This window comes from Rhinolophus sinicus, chromosome 2 (assembly GCF_057876585.1).
Source record: "Rhinolophus sinicus isolate RSI-liver-muscle chromosome 2, RSI-T2T, whole genome shotgun sequence".
In the NCBI taxonomy this organism is placed as follows: Eukaryota; Metazoa; Chordata; class Mammalia; order Chiroptera; family Rhinolophidae; genus Rhinolophus; species Rhinolophus sinicus.
The window spans coordinates 93,190,232-93,214,305 of record NC_142502.1 but is presented as its reverse complement, the minus strand read 5'-3'; the positions used below and the strand labels follow the sequence as shown (position 1 = coordinate 93,214,305).

Below are 24,074 nucleotides of genomic sequence, written 5' to 3'. Positions count from 1 at the left end.
CCACAGGCAACGAGAAGGGTCCGAAGGTGTTCTGAGCAGGGGGAGCTACATACTTAAAGGATCATTTTAGGAAGAATGACCTTATGACAATATAAAGGATGGATGACAGAGGGAGGGTCCGAAGGTGTTCTGAGCAGGGGGAGCTACATACTTAAAGGATCATTTTAGGAAGAATGACCTTATGACAATATAAAGGATGGATGACAGAGGGAGGGAGAGAGGGAAGGAGGGAGGGAGGGAGAGCGAGCCTGGAAGGACCTGGAAGGATGAAGGCCAGTTGGAAAAACAAACAATCCAGCCGACAGCAGTGAGACCTGAACCAGGCGTGGGCTGTGAGACTGGACAAGAGAATTTGGAGGTAAGAGACAGCGCAGCGGGAAAGTGCCCTGGACTGGTGACTGACTGACAGCATCGGTGGCAAATGAAGGGAGCTGGAAACGTTTCAGGGCTTAGAAATGGAAGAACAAAGGAACTCCAGAGGGGAGCCCAACTCAAAGGAAAAATGACAGATACAGTTTTTGACATACGGATTTTAAAGTGATAATAGAATATGCAAGTGGAAATATCTAGAAGATGGAAGGATTCTTGGTATAGGATAATTTACATAAAGGTTAATCGGGAGAACATGCTAAGCTCACCAGGAAAGGAGATACACAGGCAGGGAGTAAGTTCCCAGCTATTCCACACTTAAAGGGTGGGTGGTAGAAAGGATTCAAAAACCAAGACTGAAAGGAGTATGGCTCCTGATAGTGAACAATGCCTGGTATTTTTAACAAGCATTAAAATTGCACTTTGAAAAAGGAACACTAATACCTCCCCCTCCTGCCTGTAATGCAGAGCTCTCACACTAAGGAATTGTAAACATAGGAACAGAGCAGGGAAAATGGTCAGATCCCAGTTCCCTGGAATCTCAGACTCTTGCCCCTGAAGTCCTACAAGGGTCTCCCAGGACGGGGGCTCTAAAACTACTGCAATGGTGAACTCCTGGATTTTAAGAGGTCCATGCCCATTTCTGTGACAGACACTCTCAACACCATATCCAATGTCCATTCCCTTTTTCATTGTTATTGAACCTTCTTTATGTGGGCAGCGAAGTGTTCAGCCCCAAGTGAGTTACTGGGTTTTGCAGCCTTTCTTGTACGTCGGGGTCTGCCAATGAGGTATGAGGGGAGGCTGCTGGGAGCCATGGGAAGGCTTTCACCCTCCCCCACGGAAGGTTCTCTGTGCCCGCAGCTAAACATACATTCATACAATGTCCTTTACCTTTTCAGATCCACAGTGGTGACATTGAACACGACTCCTTTCAGCCAGAGGATCATAAAGAGACGCTGGGAGAAGGGACAGTTGCCAATGCTTTCCCCATCGATTCCAGCCTAGAAGGAAGAGAGCCAGAGTCCTGAGTTTGCACGTGCATACTAGCAGGAAGGAACATAGGATTATAACACCCACACAATGGTCTGAAGCGAACGACTAAAACCATGTCCCAGCCTAACTTCAAAGGACAGTTGCCCTATACTAATCACCCTTGTCTTCCTACCGTCTGTCAGGGCAGTGCCTGGCACAGGGTAAGGGCTCAATAAATTTCCAGCATGGAGATGATGTACAGTCACAACTTTCAGAAACCATAGAACCCTAGCATCTCAGGGTAAAAAGGGACCTTCAATATCACCAATGATATTGGACCAACTGCTATACCCCCAAGTAATTATCTAGTCTTTGCTTGAATATCTCCATTAATCAATAATTTATAGCTTCCAAAGCAGTCCGTTCTGAGGACAGTTCCAACAATCAGAAATGCTTTTCTTTGGTTAGACCTAACCCAAATAGGGTCCTCTGGAGTTTACCCTCTTCCACCCTTCGGTCCTTGCTCTGGAAGGATGCCGTGAGTACAAATACCACAGACTTGGACCCTATGTCCCTATAGCTCATAGTCAGCAGCCTCAAGACAAATCAATACCCCACTGAGTTCTGCCTAGTAGTTGGCATTCAGTGTCGATAAACCAGTCATTTTAAATGATCCTTTTATAGAACTAATACATATTGACTATCAATTTATGTGCAAGGCACTGGAGAAAATTGCACAGGGGATAAAAAACTGCATTTACTCAAGGAGTTTCTATCCTTCTGTGGGGTGGGCACCCATAAATAACAATAACCGATAGCATTGCCAAGGACTTGCCTACTTCTGCTCATTACATTTCCCCTTCTCAGTACCCTCCTCAGAACGGCATGTTTTAGGTGTTTTTTTGTTGTTGTTGTTGTTTTTTAACATCCAAAAGACAAGTCTGTCTTTACTTCTGAGTGGATGGCAGAGACATAAATTTTATAAGAATTCATTTTCAGCAAACACACCAACACAGAGAAAGGTTGGGGAAGTGATTTCTGTATTATTTATTTCTACTTGAATGGTTTATTGTCCCCCGATATGGTACTTACAAGGAGAAATCACCCGCTCACTCTAGTTTGCTGTTGGCTCCCCTAGAAACCATGAACCCATCTGGTGGCCTGGGCACCCAGCTCCACTGACAGGGAGGCTTTGGGAGGGGAGGCCCCGTTGCTTACTCACAAAGCTGCAAACAATCCAACCAACATACTGGAATGGGGGCTTACTAAGATTTTTTTTTTTTTGGGGGGGGGGAAGAAACGGAGGGGAAAAAAATGTATTCCCAAAGCTCAACACATTATTTCCCCCTTGAGGTTTGTTTCGCTGTGGCCTTTAAACAGAGAGGGAGTGATGCCTTCTTTCATACATGAGAGGCTAATTGTGTGCTTATTTCTGTCTTGCAAATCACTCCCAGTAGAGGCTCAGGTTTATAATGGAAAACTGGAGCCTTTGACAGTGTTGGTTGTAGGTAATCGCTATGAAATTACAGTTATTTCACCTCTCTCTTAACTCCACCAAGAGCCGCATCCCTATTCAGTTCTCACTTTTCCTCAGGGCTGGAAACAGACCCACCCCTGAGTAGCTGAGACGCCGTGGGCTCCATTATAGAAAATCTGAAAGGTGGGAGGGCACAATGTGGGTGCCGCACCTGCCCACAGAGCTAAAGTTACCGAGAAAGCCACACTCAGACAGGCAACTATTAATTTAATAATAGCTTGGAGCTAACTTGAGTTTATGATGTCAGTTCCCCCAATACTCACTCAACAGGTACCTGGTTCTTGGTCCTTTAAGACTTCGTGACAAAAGAACGTTTTCCCCAGAGTCGGTTATAATGTAAGTGACAAGCAGAGAATTAAAGAACAAAAGCCATATTCACAGATGGTGATCTGTTTTCCCTCTGGTGGTAGTGGTGGTAGCGGGGTGATAAAGAAATTGAAGGGGGAACTAGTAAAATATTGGAATTCTTATTAGCTGGACAAGCAATGCATATAATCACAGTATGAATAATAATAATTAATGTCTATATTGCCAGGCATTGTTCTAGGGGCTTTGTGTATATTATTAACTCACTCATTCCTATGAGAAATGGGATAGTATCACCCTTTTACAAATGTGGAAACTGAGGGGATATAACTGGACTAAGGGTCCCAGGATTGAACCCAGGGGATCGGGCTTCAGATCCAGAGCTACGACCTACCAGAGTCTAACCTGAGGACCCAGACAAGTAATATGTCCATTCAAGGTCACAGAGCTGGGAGGTGATGGTGCTACAAGTGTATGCATACATCCTACCTTTCAGTCCATGTGAATACAGCCATGAGAGGGGTGTGGAAGGTGGTGGCTTTCCTGGCTCCCCACACTTCCATTATTGTCGTGAATTATGATTCCAGGCCCAGTAAGCAAGAATTGCCAAAGCACCGATAGAAATAATACATGAGAATCTTGTCACTTCCCTTAATTGTCTTTGCAGCGGTCTTTCAGCTTCCTCTTTTTTTCCTTTCCTTTTATTGCGGTTAGATCATTTAACATGGGCTCTACCCTCTGAACAAATGTTTAAGTGTAGAGTACGTTTTTGTTGACTAGAGGTACAGTGTGGTAGAGCAGATCTCCAGAGCTTATATATCTTGCCCTAAGTTTCTAATTGAAACTGTATGTCCATTGATTAGTAACTTCCTATTCCCCCCTCCCCCACCCCAGCAGCCACCATTCCACTCTTTGAGTCTATGACCTCGATTCTCTTAGGAACTTCATATAAATGGAATCATGCAGCAGTTGTCTTTCTGTAACTGACTTATTTCACTTGGCTAATGTCCTCGAGGTTCATCCATGTTTCATATATTTCAGAATTCCCCCCCCCTTTTTTTTTAAGGTTCAGTGGTATTCTACTGTGTGTATAGACCTCATTTTCTTTATCCATTCATCCATCAGTGGGCATTTAGGCTGTTTCCACATCTTGGCTATTGTGCATAGTGCTGCAGGGCACGTGGGAGTGCTGACATCTATTCAAGATCCTGATTTCAATTGTTTTGGATAAATACCCAGAAGTGAGACTGATGGACCGTTTTCCACAGTGGCTCCACCAATTTGTATTCCCACCAACAGCAGGCAGGGCTCCAATTCCTATACTTCCTCAACAATGCTTGCTGTCATTCGCTTTTTTGATAATGACAGTCCTGACAGGTGTGAGGTGATTTTTCATTATGGTTTTGATTTGCATTTCTCTGATAATTAGTGATGCTGAGCATTTTGTCATATACCTGTTGGACATTTGTGTCATCTTTGGAGAAATGTCTGTTCAAGTCCTTAGCCCATTTTTAACTGGGTTATTAGTTTTTTTACTATTGAGTTGCTCAGCTTCTTCTTTTCCTCCTTCACAATTCACCAATCCTGTGGGCTGGATAAACCATTTGTTCAACTTATGGGTTATATGTAATAAGCCTGTGACAACCCCTTGAAACATCAACCAAGAAGAAGTAGGAGGGGATCAATTTGACCCCAGGCACTGAAAAGTGTGAAGGAAAATCCAAATGAACGTTGGTCCAAAGAGGCTCTGAGTAATGGGGGCTGCAGACAGCCAAAAAAGTGGTATACGAGGTTGAATAATGTACCCTTCAACTTCATGCCCACCTAGAATCTGTGTGTGGGACCTTATTTGGAAATAGGGTCTTTGCAGAGAAAATCAAGTTAAAATGAAGTTGCATTGAATTAGGGTGGGCCCTACATATGACGGGTGTCCTTAAAAGAAGGCAGAAATTTGGACACAGACAACAAGGGAGAAAGTCACATGAAGACAGAGGCAGTGATTGGAGTGATGCATCTACAAACCAAGGAACACAAGATTGCTGGCAAATAGCAGAAGCTAGAGGAGATTTTGGAGAGAGTATGGCCCTGCTGACACTTTAATTTCAAATTTCCAGCCTCCATAACTGGGATAAGACACCCAGTTTATGGTGATTTGTTATGGCAGCCCTAGGAAACTAATGCAAGCAGGGAAGTGTCAAAAGGAGAATGACGTACAGCTAATAGCAAAGTTCCCAAGTTCACAGCTCTGCTTTGCCATGGCACAGTGGGCATGCTCACAATTGCCAGCCAGCTACTACCCTCAAGTGCTTCCTATTCCCTGTATATAGTACATGTACTTACTATAAGTTACACTATGTCATACTATATTATGTACTATGTTATACTGTACCATACACTGTAAGTTAAAATCAAACAAAATAGTATACAGTGTATAATGTTATATGTGATAATAATAATAGCGTAATGTAATTAGATAGGTCATATGATTATATATTATATGTTATATGCTGGGTAAGTCATAGGCTATAAGATACTGTGTTTCACGTAGCCTCTCCCTCTACATAATGAGCTTGTCTACCCCCAAAACATGGGCCATGTTTTATTTACTTTGCCTTCAGCTGCAACAAGCACAGCGCCTGAAATTTAGTTGACACCCAGTGCCTGTTGAGGGGAAGGTGATATCATTCCCTTGTTGTGGCTTGAGTATCTCCGCATTCTGATGTTGGCACTCTGAAGAGTGTCCTGAGGAAAAGGCAGGAGCTCATGGTACGAGACCCGTCTCTGCCTCTAATTCGCGTGTGACTTTGAGTAAGTCAGTCACCTCCCTCTCGTGGCCTCAATCACTGCACTTATAACTTCCTGCAATTCTGTGAATTCAAGTGGCTAATGGAGATTTACTTAGATACCCGTTCTCAAACATTTCCATCTCAGATCCCTTATATGCCTTTAAAGATTGTTGAGAATCCTAAAGAGCTTTTGTGTATGTGGGTTATACTCATAGCTATCGATATTTACTATATTACAAATTAAAGCTGAAAATAATTTAAATCTTTACTTATTTAAATATTATTATAATAATAAACACATTACATGTTAACATAAATGACATATTTTAATATAATGGAAATATATATATATATATATATATATATATATATATATATATATTTATTTATTTATTTTTTTAAGGGAAATTTAGTGATTTAGTGAGTAAGTGGGTTAAAGCAGATGAAGAAATTCTGGCCTTACACAGAGACACAGCTGGCAAAGGGAGGAGTAATTTAATATCCTTTTCAAATAATTGTGGGTATTTTTCTTTAATACCACACCAAATCTCAACATGTTTCTTAAAGGTTACTGGATAGGTAGAATTTGAAACTCTATCAATGAAGTTCTTCAGGTCCATGAAAACCCGTTCATCTATCACGCACTTTGAATGGGCCTTTTTTTTTGCCCCTGAATGATTTTGTAGCATCACAAATTTGTCATTGGAAAATAGTGTTTCACTGAGGTATGCAGAGCTTCCAAATGCGGATCCATTTCATTGGGCAGCATCAAAGTATCTCATTCAGTAAAATCACCACCACGCTCAGCAGAAAAGTTTAAGTGAAAAGAGAAGCTGCCACGCTCACGGTGGCAGATACGTGTTTTCCAAGATTCTCACTTTCTCTTAAAGCTTGTATTTTATCGTGGGCAATAAATCAGTTGTTATCCTTGAAATGACAACCTCATTTCACTGATCTTGCAGGGAATATCTGTCAGATACCAAGTCTGAAAACCCATAGTTTCGTCTGCCAGTTTCTTTTTCAAGTAAAACCGTGTCAGTGTCTGTGAAGGAAGAGGCGGGCTCAGCTCACAACTCAAGCACACACGTGCTTTTCCTTAAACAACTACTGTACTTCGGGATTTAGCGAAAGAGCTTTATGTGCATTTCCTATTTCATCAGCCAGAATGTTTAAGAGACTCGAGAGTTGAGATTTAATTGCATTATATACTTTTCTCTGCTCCATTAGGGACATTTATAAATGACACTGGCTCTTCCTTTTCTGCCCGTGCGTAACTTCCAGTACCTTTATACCAATGCCTTGATTTGTGCTAAAACACCAGTAGGTTTACCCACGAAGTGTCAATCCCAGAGAGAAATGATATTACCTTGAAAATAGTTGTGACCTCCCAGAACCCTTGAAAGGGTCTCAGAGACCCCAGGAGTCCATAAGAGCATTTGGGAACTGTTGATTTAAGACGTCCCCTGAACAGACCAGGTACCCCAGACAAGGAGGGGAAGCTGATAATTATCCAAGAGTCACTTGATGGCACTAAGGTCCAGAGAGGGAAGAATTATTTAGAGAAGATCCCAGAAGGAATAGTAGGACACAGACTGATGACATTTAAGCTTGACAGAAGTTGTGTCACTTATCATTGTATTATCTCTCTATTGTAAATGCACTGTGAGAATAGGAGACAATTTGTTTCCGCGTTTCTAAGTGAGCGTGAAGGTAGCTTCCTCAGGAAAGAGCACTGAAGGTTCCCTGCAGGAGGCAGACGCACTCCTGTCTCTGGCGTGGGCTCGGGGTTGGCAGTGTGTGATGACACCCAGGAGAGACGGCCCCAGCGACAGGCCCAGCATGTGAGCCTCTAGCACCTTGCAGTCGTGGCCTGGCAAACCCTTTCCACAGCCCTCTTATCACAAAAGTCAAAGACCCCTATAGCCCGCATACAGCCTGCCTATGGCCAGGGTGTCCACACAGATCGGTCATTTACTCTGCAGGCCCCGTGTGGCCTGAAGACCTCCTGTTCCCACTGACATCAGATCCCACCACACGCCGATGCCACCTGCCTGATCACCGACTCCCCACCAGAACTCTGGGGTGTGTGGTCTTTTGCTTGCCCAGCAACTCCAGACCAGCTCTAGCCTTGCCAAACCAGTGCACATCTATGCTTCCTGCTGGGCTGAACATACCTTCTCCAGTGAGATTATAATGTCTTCCCAGTTTGTCCTTGGCTATTCTCCTTCTGCTCTAGGATATCATATAGAGTCTCCTTATATGTTATGGTTACTCTTTTCTCATAGTTAACCCTTCTTTTTGTTCAATGTCTCCTGCTTAAATTGCTGTGAGGTTTCTCTCTCCTGGTTGGGCCCAAATTACCCAGGTGTCTGATATTTCAAAAGGCAAGATTTTGAGGCTCTTTGATTCCTTTAAAAATCTGATAAGGGTAAGTCCTGAATAAGGTACTGGGAGGAAGAAGCCTCAGTTTTCTCCAGGCAGTTAATTGAGTCACAATTTATGTCACATTTCCACTTTTTGGGGCTTTAGCCCATGAACCCTAGCCCAGAGACTCAAGGGATTAAACAATGTATTCAAGTTTACAGGTAAAAATTCTACAACACTGGGGCTGGAACTGACCTCAGGGATGATATGGTCTAGCTCTTTCTTTTTTACTGGTAAGGAAATAGGCCCAGAAAGGTTAGATGACTTCTCCACAGTTACACAGCCCGGTCCCATGGCAGAATCAGGGATATCATTCCTGAGTCCTAGTTTTCTGCTATGCTACAGGAAAGAGTACCAAAGTGACAAAAGCCACAGGAAGAGAAATTTCCTTGGATTGAAAAATGACTTATCCATATAGCACTAAATTGACTCATATCACATGGAACAGAAATAATTTTTCTTTATAATAATAATTTTCCTTTATAATAACAATGCTGATTTCTTATTAATGTATGTCAGAGAGTACTCCTTATTATGATTTTTAAAATACTAAATGGTCTGTCCTTCCAATAATTTGATTGGTACGCCTTGCATTAGCGGGGATGTCACTTGGTGGTTGGTGGTCCACTTGAAAAGAGGGAGTTACACACTTGAAGAAACAACATTCTTTTTCTCAGCAGCCACAAAAGGCTTAAAGCACTGGGGTCACTCAGGGATTTTTTATTCAGTAAGCAGCAGGTAACAGGTATACATTTGAGGCTTCAGAGATTCTCAGCAGTTACCTAAATTTGACTATAAAGGCTAACTCAGCTCTATGCAGACAGCTGCACGTGCAATGTAATCTGAAAAACTCAAGGTGTATCAGTCAGGATTCTCCAGAGAAATAGCGCCAACAGGGTGCGTGTGTGTATTAGGGTGTGTGTGTGTGTGTGTGTGTGTATGTGTGTATGTTCTATTTCTTTCTATCTATCTGGTTATCTATCTATCATCTATCTATCTATCTATCTATCTATCTATCTATCTATCTAATCTATTGAGAGATTTAGTTTGAGGCACTGGCTCACAGGATTGTGGAGGCTTGGTGAGTACACAACCTAATGGGGTTGGTTACCATTTTAGAGACTCAGGGAACAGTTGCAGTTTGAGTCCAAGGCTGTCTGCTGGCAGAATTTTCTTTTCCTCAATTTGTTCTAATAAGGCCTTAAACTGAATGGATGAGCCCCTGTAGGGTAGATGTTGAGGAAAATTTGCCTTCGTTGGTTGATGTGAGCTTTTGTCTATTAGCTTTTATCTGCTCCTGCATGTGAGGTGATTTCTATGCTGTGATCAGGGGTTAAGTAAATTCCCTCTTTGGTCTCCTTCTCCTGAGCAGGGAGATGTGGGATGAGGTTACTTTCTGGGTCTCATTCTCCTGAGCAGGGGAGATACGGGAGGAGGTTGCTTGTCTGTCCCTCTTTGGTCTCATTCTCCCGAGCATAGGAGATATGAGATGAGGTTGCTTTTCTGTCTTTGTTTTGAGGTGATGGTTAGCTTATTTAAAGAAATTCTTAATCAGGGGTTGAGAGAATTCCCTCTTTGTTCTGTCTGTTTCGCCCACATCAGCAGGTGAAGTGAAGACGTAGCTACGTTATATCAGGACAACGTGACAGACACATTGCCAGGCTTTGGAAGACCTTGGGCTGATGGTCCCAAGCAAGAACAGTAGATATTATTTATCTGGATAAATTGGCCCTTCAGCCAGATGGACAGCACTCATATCAGTAACTGCGGACCCTCCTGGAACTGGCCATTCCCGGAGGGGGAGGCAGGAACAAAAAATTTGGCTCTAAGGCACATCTGAGAAAATATATAAGATAGTCCTCAGTTGACAGTGTAATTATTATTATTTCATCATTTGGTCATTTGTCATTGGTGATTTTTCATCATTCTCACATTTTTGAGGACTTCCAGCAACATATAGCTTACAATACCAGGGGATGTCCTGACTTCCAGCCGCGAACCTGGTGAGGGCTGGCTGGTTCCCGGCCTCTCCAGTGTTGTTCCCCACGGTTAGCCTTCTTGAGGACTTGTTAGCATCTAGAAAACTTGTATGCAGCTTGCAGTTTACAGCATCAGAAGACGTCCTAACTTCTAACAACAACAACAACAACAGCAACATTCTTCAGATTAACACCTTGAAAACTTATATGCAGCTTGCAGCTTATAGCATCAGAAGACGCCCTGACTTCTAACAACAACAACGGCAACAGCAGCAGCAGCATTCTTGGGAACTAGCAAGCAGCGGTGTGGGAGACGCCTGAGTGTCTCTCAGCTACAGACCTGGCAAGGTTTTGATTTATGATTTTTCCAGTGTTGTTCTCCCCAGTTTGGTGAGCTTTTGACATTTGCTGTAGTAGTTACTATCCTATAGAGCTTATTACTGCTGTTGGATACTCCTTACTGATGTTATTTGTGTGTTTAGCCAAGTGATTTTTGATCAATAGTAAACATATGTTGGGATCTCTTAAACTTATAAGTGTGTGTACTCCTTTGACGTGACATTGTTATCAATGTGTATAGTTTAGTCTTAACCACCTTTACTTTCTGTCATTAGCATATTCTATTAATTGTCTTTGTCTTTTGCTATTACATATTGCTAAATAAATTTATGAATTAATTAGCCCCATTCTAGCGTGTGTTCCCCCCCTTTTCTTTCCCCCACTCATCATTACAGTCCGATACACGTTATGGAGGGCAATCTGTTTTATTAAAAATCCACTAATTTAAATGTTACTCTCATTTAACAAAACACCTGCATGGAAACATCTAGAATAATGTTTGACAAAGTATCTGGACACTGTGGCCCAGCCAAATTGACACATAAAATTAAACATCACACCAGGTGAATTTAAAAATATGATCTGAAAAAAAAATTATCTATCTATCTATCTATCTATCTATCTATCTATCTATCTATCTATCTCCTGAGACAGGTAACCCATCAATCCAGTATCTGTCATCAACACTTTAGCTTGCCAGATGGTGTTATAAACAACAAAATATAGTTATGTAAATATCCCCTCCCAAAGCAATTGTAGGCTCCATATCGTTTAAGTGTCTGACTAAGAGAGCAGGGTCCAGTGGTGCCTTTGACCCTGAGTCACTGACCTTGTCTGGTGGTGGCTTTGGGCCCAAGGCCACCTACAACTTTATATGTTGTGTAATATTGCTGCACTGGAGGCCTCTTGGGAGTATCCTTTGGCCTACCCTGAGCGTTATGTCAATCTGCACTGAGTGTGTATTAGCTGTCCTGTTCTTTCACGTGCTCTCTGAGAAGGAGCTGCCCTTTGCATCCCAACACCAATGCCCCTCCTCCCTGCCCCTTCTTTCCTCTCCTCCATGGCTTTTTCCCTATTCTTTCATGCCCAAACTACTTGAATAAATGAATGGGTCTGTTTTAAACCTTTTGACAGTCCTACTTACACTTAACGCCCTCTTCTAAAATGAGTCATTTGTAATCACTTTCTTGGCCTAAGCAATTCTTTCTTTTTCTTCCTCCCTCCTTTTCTTCCTTCTTTTCTTCCTTCCTTCTTTCCTTCCTTCCTTCCTTCCTTCCTTCCTTCCTTCCTTCCTTCCTTCCTTCCTTCCTTCCTTCCTTCCTTCCTTCCTTCCTTCCCTCTCTCCCTCCCGCCTCTCTCTTTCTCTCTCTCTCTCTTTCTCTCCTAGTTGACTTTTCTCTTATAGTTAGAACTTCTGATTATCCTTTCTTCTGAAGACACAGCCCTGCGTAGCCTCCCTTGTCACCTGGTGCCTTTCGCCCCCTGGGCTGGCTTCAGGGACATGCCGTCTGTACAGTTGCATGAGGGTCTGCCCTCAGAAGGGCTTTGGACTTGGCTTGATGTCCTGCTGTTTCTGTCTCAAAGTTCTTAATCATTTTTGAACAAAGGGCCCCTGATTTTCATTTTGCAGTGGGTCCCACAAATTAGCCAGCTGGTTCTGCCTGTGAGAGACCTTCTTATTCCTTTGCTGACATCTTCTTCTTCCTGACCTTTGCCCTCTTGGCTCACTGCTCTTCACCCTCTATGCTTGGTGCCCTTTCAGTGACTCATCGACACCTGAGAACCTGATTATCCTCCTCAAGTCAGCAATAACTATGGCGATTAGGCCTATAAACGTGCTATTTACACCCCGAGCTTATCAAAAAGAAAAGGAAAAGGGAGGACAAAGAGTAACAGCAGAAAAGGGAAAATATTGAAATGTTGCAGGGCTTACTCAGTCCAAGTCACCCTTGTTTTTTCCATCTCCTATTCTACCTCACTCCGGTGTCATATATTATTCTAGAATGTGCCTCATTTCAACTTCAGTAAATAGTTTCCAGTTACTAGATACCTGAGGTTTTATTAGTAAAAGTCAGAGAATATTCCTTGTTATTATTATTTCTTAACACCAAATGATCAGTCCTCCCAATAATATAGTTGGTAAGCAAGTTTTCCAGTAGCACGGATATGACTTGGTGATTCGTTTTATTTCAGTTTTTTTCTTTTTTTTTTTTAATGAAACCTTGGAACCCAGTAGGTGCTCAAGAAATTTAAGTTTGATATCTTCAAAGTGACTCCATCATGCTTCAGGAGGCAGAATGGTTCTCACATCATAAACCTGCACCAAGCCTTGGGAGATCCCCAAACCCAAACCCTCAGCCTGTAAGTTGGAGCCTTTCTGTTGCACTAGCCCCAGGTATGTTATCTAACAACTAAATGCCATTGCACTAGAGGCAGGCTGGAATCCTTGACTTCACAGAGTTTGGTGGTATAGCGTAAAGGCCAAGATGTAGAGCTAGGCAGAGCTAGGTTCAAGTTCCAACCCCGATATCAACCAGCTGTATGTGGAAAATTTTATTTTCACAAAGTGGCTAAAATACCATTTCCAGTCCCACATGCTCTCCAGAGGTGGAGTCTGTATTTCCCTTCTTCTTAAAATTGGGTGGGCCTTCATGGCTGCCTATACAAGTAGAAGAATGTCACAGTGTGTGACTTCTAAGACCAGGTCATAAAAGGTGATACAGATTCTGCCTGGATCTCTCTCTCTCTCTCTCTCTCTCCTTTGGAATGCTTGCTTTGAAACCCAGCCACCATGTTATGAGGAAGCACGGGAAGAGGCATTGTGCAGTGTTCTGGCTGACGGTCTCAGCTAAGTTTCAGCTGACAGGTGGCATCAACCACCAGACATGCGAATGAGTGAAATTTCAAATGATTCCAGTGCCCAACCTTTGAGCTGTCCCAAACGACAGTGAAGTAAAATGAGCCATCCCCACCAAGCCTTGGACAAACTCAGGTTTATGAGCAACATAAATGTTGTCATTGTTTAAAGCCTTTAAGTTGTGCAGTGGTTTGTTACCCAGAAGATAAATCACACACACACACGCACACACACACGCACACACACACACGCACACACACTTAGCCTCAGGTTCCTTATCTGCAAATTGGGGGCAGAAACATCTACCTTGCAGGGTTATTTTACAACTGGATTGTAATATGCTTAAAACACATAGTGTTTGCTTTATACATTTAGAGTTGTTGTCATTGTGACCCCAGATGACAAACATTTAGGAAGAGCTTATTAAACCTTCCTGTTTGTGAAATGTTATGCCTTAGTAAAGAGTCAGTAGAGCTCTCCTTGATGGCACAAAAATTCAACAATACCTTGGTGCTCAAGGTTTTGTATGTGGAGCAACGCATTCACTAGAGAAAGCAAACATAAGAAGAACCATGGCCATTCTCCACTGGCCAGAGAAGAGTGTTCCTAAACTAGGACCATGAAGGGACATAAGTATGGGCATGTCTGTTCTCTGCAAGGCCGTTGAGTTTCTGGGCACAACAATATTCTCCAACCAAATATTGTTTTCTAGTGGTTCAGGAGCCAAATACAAGAAGGGCTGAAACTCAAGGAAGTTTAATGGATGAAGCTCGGGGTCAGGTTCTGTGACAGATTCTTGGTGATTATTCTATTGAAGCCACTGGAAGTCTTTATGTTCTCTCAATATCCAGGAACCTTTGACACAGATGTTTACAGTTGCCATGCTATTCTTTAGGCCTGATCATGATTCCCAATACTTGGATCAAGAAAGCTGGAATTCTTCCATCTCAGAAATGTACCACAGCAAGGGAATCTTTTCTCCATGTTCTTGCTTTCCCCCCAGCAGTAGACCGCTGTTTCTTGTTACTGGATATGGGGATTGTGGTGGAGACAGGGTGGAATTTTCTCAATTGTTCTTGTCCAACCTTAATCTTAGGTGAGCCCTATGCACCTTTGCCCTGTATCTGTGGCGTCTTGGGCTTTAACAGACTTCTGCTAAAGTCTAAGCCCAACTGGGTTTCTTGCTTCTCCCAACAAACAAAAGTCCTGGACCAGATAGCTTCACAGGTAAATTGTACCAAATATTCAAAGAAGAAATAACACTTATTATTCTCAAACTATTCCAAAAAATTCAAGAGGAGGGAAGGCTCCCAAGCTCATTTTATTAGGCCACCCTGATTCCAAAACCAGACAAAGACATTACAAATAAATAAATAAATAAATTATAGGCCAATATCCCTGATGACTATGGTTGCAAAAACCCTCAACAAAATATTAGCAAACCAAATTCAGCAATACATTAAAAAGATCATACATTTTGATCGAGTGTGATTTAATCCGGGGATGCAAGGTTAGGTCGATATCCACAAATCAATTAATGTGATACACCACATAAACAAAATGAAAGATAAAAACCATATGATCATATCAATAGATGCACAAAAAGCATTTGCCAAAATCTAGCATCCATTTATGATAAAATCTCTCACCAAAGTGGGGATAGAGGGAACATTCCTCAACATAATAAAGGCCATATACAACAAACCCACAGCTAACATCACACTCAATGGAGAAACACTATTATAAAAGCATTCTGTTTAAGATCAAGAACCAGATGAGGATGCCCACGGTCACCATTTTTATTCAACATAGTATTGGAAGTCCTAGCCAGAGCAATCACACAAGAAAAAGAAATGAAAGGCATCCAAATTGGAAAGGAAGAAATAAAACCATTAGTATTTGCAGATGATGTGATAGTATATATAGAGAACTCTAAAGATTCCACCAAAAAAAAAAATTATTAGGTCCATCCAACAACGTGGATGGACCTAGAGGCTATTAGGCTAAGTGAAATAAGTCAGAGTGAAAAAAAAAAAAAATACCATATGATTTCACTTACATGTGAAATTAAAGAAAAAAATAAATGAACAAACAAAACAGAAACAGACTCATAGATGCAGAGCACTGATGATTTCTGGATGGGAAGGGGTTTGGGAGTCAGGGTGAAAAGAAGGAAGCATTTAAGAAGTAGAAATTGGTAGAGTACAGCATAGAGAATATAGTCAATAATGTTGCAAAAATTATGTATAGTGCCAGGTGGGTACTAGACTAATCGGGGGTATCATTGCGTAAATTATATAAGTGTCTAACAATTATACTGTATACATGAAACTAATATAAAATAATACTGAATGTCAACTGTAACTGAAAAGCAATAAATAATTTTTAGAAAGAAAATAGATGTCCTGCCTCACTGTCAGATATTCTAATTTAATTAATCTGGGGTAGGGCTCAGGTAAGCTTTTTTATTTTTTTCTGAAAACTCTCAAGGGGATTCTAATGCTGAACCAGACCTGGCAACCTGGTCTCACATTTGGGACGTACAATAGAATCACCTAAGAAGTGTGTGAAAAAAGGAAAGTAACGAAAATGCTCCTTGAGCCCAGTCCCAACACACAGTCAGAATCTTAGGAAAACACCTGCAGTGCCCTCTTAGCTCTTTTAGGTCCCTATTTTCCTCTCTATACTGGAAACTCCTTCAGATCATGGCCGCCTTCTATCTACCACCCACTTCTACTGATGTTCCTTTCTGCAGTCAGTCCTTGCCTAGGCCCTGAAAAAAGTGTTCCATTTTGAGTCATTCAGGACATGGAGAGCATGATTTGGATAAAGATGTGTGGAGAACCTCTAGTCAACACATCCACAAACAATGCCAGGAGCCTCACTTGCCAACGGGTGTCTTTAGGGGTGCCCCTCCACACAAAGCTCTTGAGCTCTGTAGGTGGGTCCTTCCTGAGGGTGACACAGAGCAGTGTGATCAGGTCCAAAAATCCTATCCACTGAGCCCAAGCTCTCACATGGTCATATGGGCTCAATCATGTTTCCTCTCCCTAGGCATTACCCTCTAACCAATAATAGCTAGACACCTTGCTTCTTCTACAATGTGGGACCCCAGAAAGTCCAATGTTCCTATTTTCTGATTGTGTGGAGCACTAACTAAGAAGCTCTACCTCCACCCTCACCATATGCGGTCATCCGGCTGCTTAGGCCCACACAGCAGGACCAGCATCTTCACGGAGGGCCTGCTCAGTGCTGGAGCCTGGAAGTACGGTGATAAATGAGACCGGTCCATCTCCTTGAGAAACTGGCCCACATGGAGGCAGCAAAAGGCAAAGAGATGATGTGCAGGTCGTAAGTGAAGTGTGATAATGCTAGAGCATCGGTGGAGTGGAAGCACGAAGGAGCCTACCTAAGAGCTCTGGGAAAGTTTTGGAGCAGCAATGATCTTTGATATGAGACCTGAAGGGTAAGAGGATTTATTCAAGCAAAGCAATGGGTAAGGACCTGGGAGGAGATGTGACCACAGAAGCATGAGTCTAGAGGCTGAATTACACAATGTGGGGTGTGCAGGGAACCACAAACAGTTGGTCTTGTCCTTTGTGCTGTATCAGGGAAACCCACAAAAGAATTCTCCAGTTCCCTCTCTTCCTCCAGTTTTGGGGTGCCAGCCCAATCATAGGCAAAACCACAAAGCAGTCAAAAGCTTATCTTCTAGGGACTTATGTGTCCCTTGTGTCTGCTACTCCTGTCATCACGGCTCTCTAACCCCTCGGCCAACCTTGGCCAACATGGCGTCTTCTCCAATTCCACTTCTCAAAGCCGATTCTGAAAGCATCCACACCTAAGTGCGAATTCTGGATAACTGTTTAACATTGAGCATGGACCAGACGTAAGCAGAGGAGATGAAGCTTCAGTGGTGAAGTTTCAGGTAGCGGCCAGAAGGTGAGCGAGGAACTGGGAAAGGAGGAAGAAGGGCAACGGTAGCTTCCTGCCCAACCGGACAGGTGGGCCTTTATCTATTACATCCTATGTGAGATCCAGTCAGTTCTTACCCCTGCCACTCACAAGGATGGAGCTTCCACAATGGGGGCCCAGGCCAAAGGGCAGCACTTATTATCACACTGCTTTAATTTCCATTTAAACTTTTCTATTTAAAATTACTTCAGGGCTTGTTGAAAGGGCAAGATTTAAAGACAAAAACAATGTATTTCTTTTTAATTAATTTGCAGGTAGAAGACTATAGGAATGTTTCACTTTGCCTTTAGTAGGAGCACTGTGAATGCAGGATAGTTATGTCTTCCTATACGTGTGTGGTAAAACGTTAGCCAGAGTGTTTTGGAGAAGCAGGATGATTGGGTGAATTGAGTTCCTTGGGGAGCCCTTTAGGAAAAAGAGGGCGGTGTAATAAAAAGCAAAGGATTAGGAGTCCCGCCTTCCAAAACTAGTTTGGGCACAAAGAACTATGTGGTTTGGGGCAAGTCATTTCCCCCCTTCCTGGGCCTTAGTTTTATTTATTAAAGTGGATAAATTAAAAGAGATGATGTTAAAAGACACTCTAAACTATTCCCAAAACGTAGCTGGGAGGAGGTGAATTATCACTGCATCTTTTATTTGCAGCTAAGTATTCTAGTGGCTGAATAGAAACTCGGCAAACTACGAGTAGACAGTCCCCAGCTCCCATCACCCCACATGGTTCATGGCACGGGCTCAAAAAATGTTTGCTGAGAGTATGACAGAACTTGCATGCTGGCATTCTATCCCAAAAGGCTGGCAGGTGGACGTGTGGGGCAGGGGCCAGCACTCTAGGTTGGAGGGGGAATTGAGACATAAAGCAAAAACCCCCTGTCACCATCTTTGCAGGCTCCTTCAAGGCTTTCCTTGAACACATTTCCATAGTATTCTCAGCATATTACCTTAAAAAGTAGTTAAAATAAGCATCTCTTTTGGAAGGCTGCCCCCCCCAACCCCCACCTAGATCCCTCAAGCTTCACCCAACCCTTTCATTTTTCAACGTGGCCAGCTGAGGTACAGAGTTTAGATAACTTGTCCAAGAGACAGACACGCGGTGGGGGTGGACTTTGCAGTCAAATGAAAATGGTTGAAAGCTCAGTCAAAATCATCCATGTAAGTAATTAGCTACAATCACAGAAGCTCTGAGAACTGAATCCTTTCACAAGTCATCTTTAGAAACCCTCCTGTTAGCCCTTGCTTGCCTGTCATTTTAATCTCTAAAAGAGTCAAATGCTGAAACCACCGGAGGAAAAATTCTGATTATTGTAGGGTATAGATTCGAACCAAGGTATATTCTGTTATAATGTGGGAGACTCACTGAAGGTAAAGACAAGACGTCAAGCTCCTGAGTTCCCTGGGGGAGGATAGAGGAGAAGCTGTGTAGCTAAATCTCTCCTTTCCACACTCTTCCTTTTGCCTGTGGGCAGATTGGAGGATGAAGGGGGACCGGCAAGTAAGGTGGGAACACAGTGCCTGGTGGAGAGAAAACTCAGCTCATTGGCTGTCTTCATTGTCACTCTGCCCTCTGGGCCTTGTCCCTCCATCTTCCCTCTCATACCCCCACCAGTACACTAAATGTCACAGGCCTGGAGAAAGCCCTGTGCCACCATGCAATAGGGAAATGTTCTACCAACCAAGTGTCTTCTGTCATGTGAGCCCACCTAAGCAATTTCTTTCAAGCTCCTATAGAATTTACCATAAAGATTGTAGTCCTGGATAATTATATAGTTTGCTTCAGAGGGGGCTTTTTAAAAACAGCCTCACCGCTACAACCATGGAAACTGAACCGGGTGTTGTGTCAAAAGACCTGATTTGGTTTTTTTCAACCTTGAAAAAACTTAATCTGAGCTCGTTCCCCACTGAGTTACACGTTTAAGCTCAGGCTGAGCTATAATTGAAAAGGAGTCTATCTTTTGTAATCCCCTAGGCCCAAAGGGGAAATGGAAAGCTTTTCCAAATGGCAGACTAAGGCAGGAAACGGTCTGTTTATTGTACTCCCATAAAAAAATAAATAAACTTATCCCAGGAAGTATACCACACACACAATAGTCCCAGCCATCACCCAGGAAGCCACAACCTGAGATGGAGTCCGTGTTTCTCTTCAGAAAGGGAATTTTTCCAAGACCTACCATATTTTCTTTTACAAGTTCTACAGTTACAAGAGACAGATTGCCCATTCTGCTCTCTGCCTGGCCAGTGGGAAACAGAAGCCCTTCATACTGGCCCCAGGTGTCCTATAAGACAAATATGTCCTTGAGCAAATCATTACTTCAGTGTGGCCTCCTACCTGCTTGCCCGTAAAATGAAGGGCTGACTGGATAATGTCGAACTCTGAATTCTCTGCTTCTCTCCATACTCACTTGTTCAGCATTATTAATTGGGCATGAAGAAGTTAGAAATGACCCTTGCTTGTGAACAACTATAGCATAATTCTCCACCTCATGCCTCAAAGAAAAAACTGAGTATGCCATTATAAAGATACAAAACTACCCCCAAATAACTCCAAAATAAGCATACTCCAAAAGAAGTGGGGTGCAGGAGTTGTTCCTCTCTCCTGGATTTCTTCTGTAAGTCTCAGAATTTGGTTTGATGCTTCTGGGGTACTCAAGTTCACAAGCACCCAAAAACTTTGTTTTGGCTTCTGCTTCCTGATGCTGGGATCCACAGAGAGGACCCCTCAAATCAGCCATTTGGTATGTCAGGAGATGAGCAGACGTGTGTCCAGCTCAACAGAGATTTCTCCTTCAGTAGGTTTCGAGTAGAAGTTTGTATCATGATAGGTAGTCATCAAAGCATCTCATCTGTATCTACTTTTACTTCGAAAGCACCAAATAGAATATCTGCACCTGTTTGTTAAAAATTGTACTATGGCTGTGTCATCCACAGCCCAGCCCCCAGCAAACCATTTCTACCATGTGTCAGCCAGGAGAAGCAAGTCACAATAGCTTCCCTTTACTTGCAAAACCTATCTAAGGAAGGAAGCCTGCTATTGTTGAGCTATGTTTAGAATAGATGATGCTACGCGATGACCTTCAAGGATTAATAGCAGATAGACGTCTAGATCCTACCTAACGTTTGGGACCAACCCCTCCGAATTATTTTTTGATGGAGGCTCAGAAATGACAAAGCCGTTTCAACTGGTGCTTCATCTCACAGCTATTGGAAAAGGGCCGCTGGAAGCACGATGTAGAAAATTTCTGAGGTCTCAACTAGGATCAGGGGAAAGAATGTCAGTGTTATTTGGTGATTGTGTGTTTTATTTTTAATGCTCATCTTACGTGGAATTCTGTAGACACTTCCACACAGAGACCAGAGGACTTCTGAAGAGATCAAACAAATTGGGCAAAGCTAAAATGAGAAGTATAATTTCGCTCTTCACACCTTTCTTTAACAGGATTTCTTTTTACTAAATCATGAAACAGATGCTGTTTTAGTTTCCTCTTCTCAGTCCTGTGATGTGGTTCAGGGCCAGATGCATCATTCTGGTTGTTCAAAATGTAGCCTGCAGGCAAAGACCACAGCCTCAGCCATATACCACGGGGCTAAAGACAAACAAGGCCTTAGAAACAAACATATAAGTCGAGTATGTGATTATCTAGTTTTGAGCAAGGCATTTCTTCTCTCAGTCCTTTCACCCAGAAGGGAAAAAAAAAAGATGGCTTGGATTGGCCTCAAAGCTCTCTCCCTCACCTGTAACTGGGAATAAAAACAGCTGCCCACCTGCGTCACCAGTTCTGTGAGAGAATACACAGGCAAGCGCCCTGAAAGGAGAAGGCACAATAATAATACGACAACCCTCACATCCAGTTCTTTTTTATCAGTGGATTGAAATTACAGCTAGAATACCAAGTCCTACAGCTTTACAGTCCTCTTAGGAAAATGAACATGAGACCACCCCTCAACCTAGTCCCATTAAGAGCTGTCTATCTCTCCCCCATGAATTTCCAGCAGTGGCCCTAAAAGGAACAAGTTTCCTGATAGAAGGAAATTTGAGGTTGGCTACAGCCTTGCTACTCAAAGCAGGTCCATGGACCAGCAACATCAGCATCCCCTAGGAGCTTGGGAGAAGCGCAGACCCTCAGGTCTTACCCCAGACTTAACTGAATCACAACCTGCATGTTTAACAAGATCTCTAGATAATTTATGCCTATTAGTGTGTGAGAAGGCTGCTTCTTCAGAAGACAGAGGCCTCATATAGCAACAACGCAAAGACCTTCATAACCTATGCACTAGGTCAATGATATTCAGGTTTTTGTTTGTTTGTTTGTTTTGTTTTAAAAAGTACATCTTTGCACATCTGGACTTCACGTTACTCCCATTTAGAGAAAAATCTCTACCCCTGAACATAGTAATCTGGCCCTACTTGCTCTAAAAACATCAGTGAATCTCGGCCAAATTTCCATACCTCATGCAGAGGATGGGCCGGCTTGCAAATAAGAATGGCAGCCTGGCACTGAAAGTGAACACTGAAGCTGAAACTAGAGCCACGGTTAAATTATTTATTGAAATTCCATGATGTGGTTTGTCCATTAGGAGCCGGCAGAGCCGAGAGTCATTGAACATATCCATCCTGTGCAGGCCCATCCTCTACCCTGAGAAATCGCCTGCCTCTTTGCCTGTGGGACCCTCACCTGAGAGGTTAAGTGATGGAAACCTGATATGCAGCAGTTAGTGAACGGGGCTTTCTGAAGGTGCCACACTGACAGCTCCTAGTACCCACCGTTGAGCACTACAGTGGCTTGGCTGCCTACCTGCTTGCAACCCCCAAGTTCATAGAAAGCCTGCATAGATATTTGTGGAAAAACAAGAAAGACAATATGCTGCAGCTAATTCTTAAAAAAAAAAAAAAAAATTGGCCTCAAGGTTTCCCCCTGTATAATGGAGAGAAAAAGTTTCTTTGCCAACCAACATGCCAATATATATAAAATGAATCAAACTCCGTAGATAAATTGTTCTTTTATAATCACTAATATTTGATCCTCAAAAGAGCAATACTATAAACAACATGTCACCAATAGCAGAATGGTTGATTAAAGCATGATATGCCCATGTTAAGGAATCGTATACAGCTATTTAAAAAGAATGAGCTGGAGTCTTCTGTATTATCCTGGAAGGAGTGTCATGGAAGGAGAAAAAGGCAAGTCACAAAGTAATGTGAATAGTATGATCCTTTAAAAAAAAAAAAAAATCCTACAATTTTATCCTTCATTGGATTAAATCTAGTGATTCTCCGTTTTAATAATCACTCCCGACTCTGTTGAAATGGGTGATGGATATTGCAATGAGTTTTCTTAAAATGAGTAGGGCAGATAAAAGGCAACTAGTCAGAAAAACAATCACAAAGGGATACTTTTAATTGTGTCTAGGGGTGGATCTTATGTGGGTGCTGTGTGTATGGAAGTGCATATTGTGTTGCCATATTTGTTTGACTTTTCACTTCTGAATGGGCAGTGTTGTTCAGACAGATCTGACTGCATAGCAAAAGAGGAAACGACTTCCTTTTAGAGCTTTGTCTTTTGCAAAGACACCATGTTTAAGCTATATGATGGTTTATAGTAAATATCATATACATATTTGTGATAAATATTTATTTTAAATAAATAGGTTGGGTAATTGCTTCCATTCTATCCTTGGCTAACAGAGATTGCACGTAACCACTTCTCATTCTTTATTTTTGGCCCAGCGGTCTCTTAGATTTGCCATCCTCTTTCCTATGACAGCACTTTCAGGCTTCTTACAGTGAACCATAAATCTCATTTTTATCAAATGGCACTGCAAGCTTTAGTGACAGGCATATTGTAGTTATTAGGACTGCATGCAAATCGGAATGAATCAAACCGGCTTTGTGACTTTTGGGGGAAGACTGTTTTCTTGTTGCCGTCCCAGCACACTTCCCCCAGATCTGTAGTCCAGCCGACTTTCCTCTGTCATTTGTAAAATTAAAAATAGTGGACAGATGCACTGGAACGTCCTAAATGGTTTCTTTGGCCCTTTGGAGCCCATACGCAGAACCTTCCAACTACCTTTCACTGATAATCGGATAAAATCTAACTTCCTTGTGCTGCCCCCCAGGGCTCCCACTTTCTCTTCCCAGTTTTATCAATATTCCCTTTTCAGGACGTCCCCCTTTGCCTCCCCAAGCCTCCAGGCAAACAGCTTGCCCACCACCTTTGTCAGAGCTTAATTTGCTATATTCGTATTTTTGTCTGTACCCTTTCTCTTTTCTGGATTGCATTTTCCCTACATCTCTGCTTTCAAATGTCAACTCAGATCCCACCCTCCCTGCCATGCCTTTCTGCCCACTCCTGTTAAAATTATTTTGTGGATAGTTAATTTCATTCATTCACTAGACACATATTAGGGGTCAGCCATGTACTAGGTACTGTTGTAGGTGCAAGGGAGTCCAACGCATCTCCAGTCAGCATCTTTCCTTCTGGTTTCCTATGGCACTGATGTTCTCTGGAAGATGCGGAGTAGGAGAAGGCAAAATA

At 42.5% G+C, this 24,074-nt stretch overlaps 1 protein-coding gene across 1 annotated transcript in view; it reads right to left on the bottom strand.

Annotated features, from left to right (window-relative positions):
• Positions 1–24,074, bottom strand: part of LOC109448935 (CLIC family member 5) — a 97,330-nt gene that overhangs the window by 41,272 nt on the left and 31,984 nt on the right. The window contains exon 2 of the mRNA XM_019734726.3: positions 1,264–1,373. Within this exon, the coding sequence (XP_019590285.3) occupies positions 1,264–1,373 (110 nt within the window). The remainder of the gene's footprint in view (positions 1–1,263; positions 1,374–24,074) is intronic.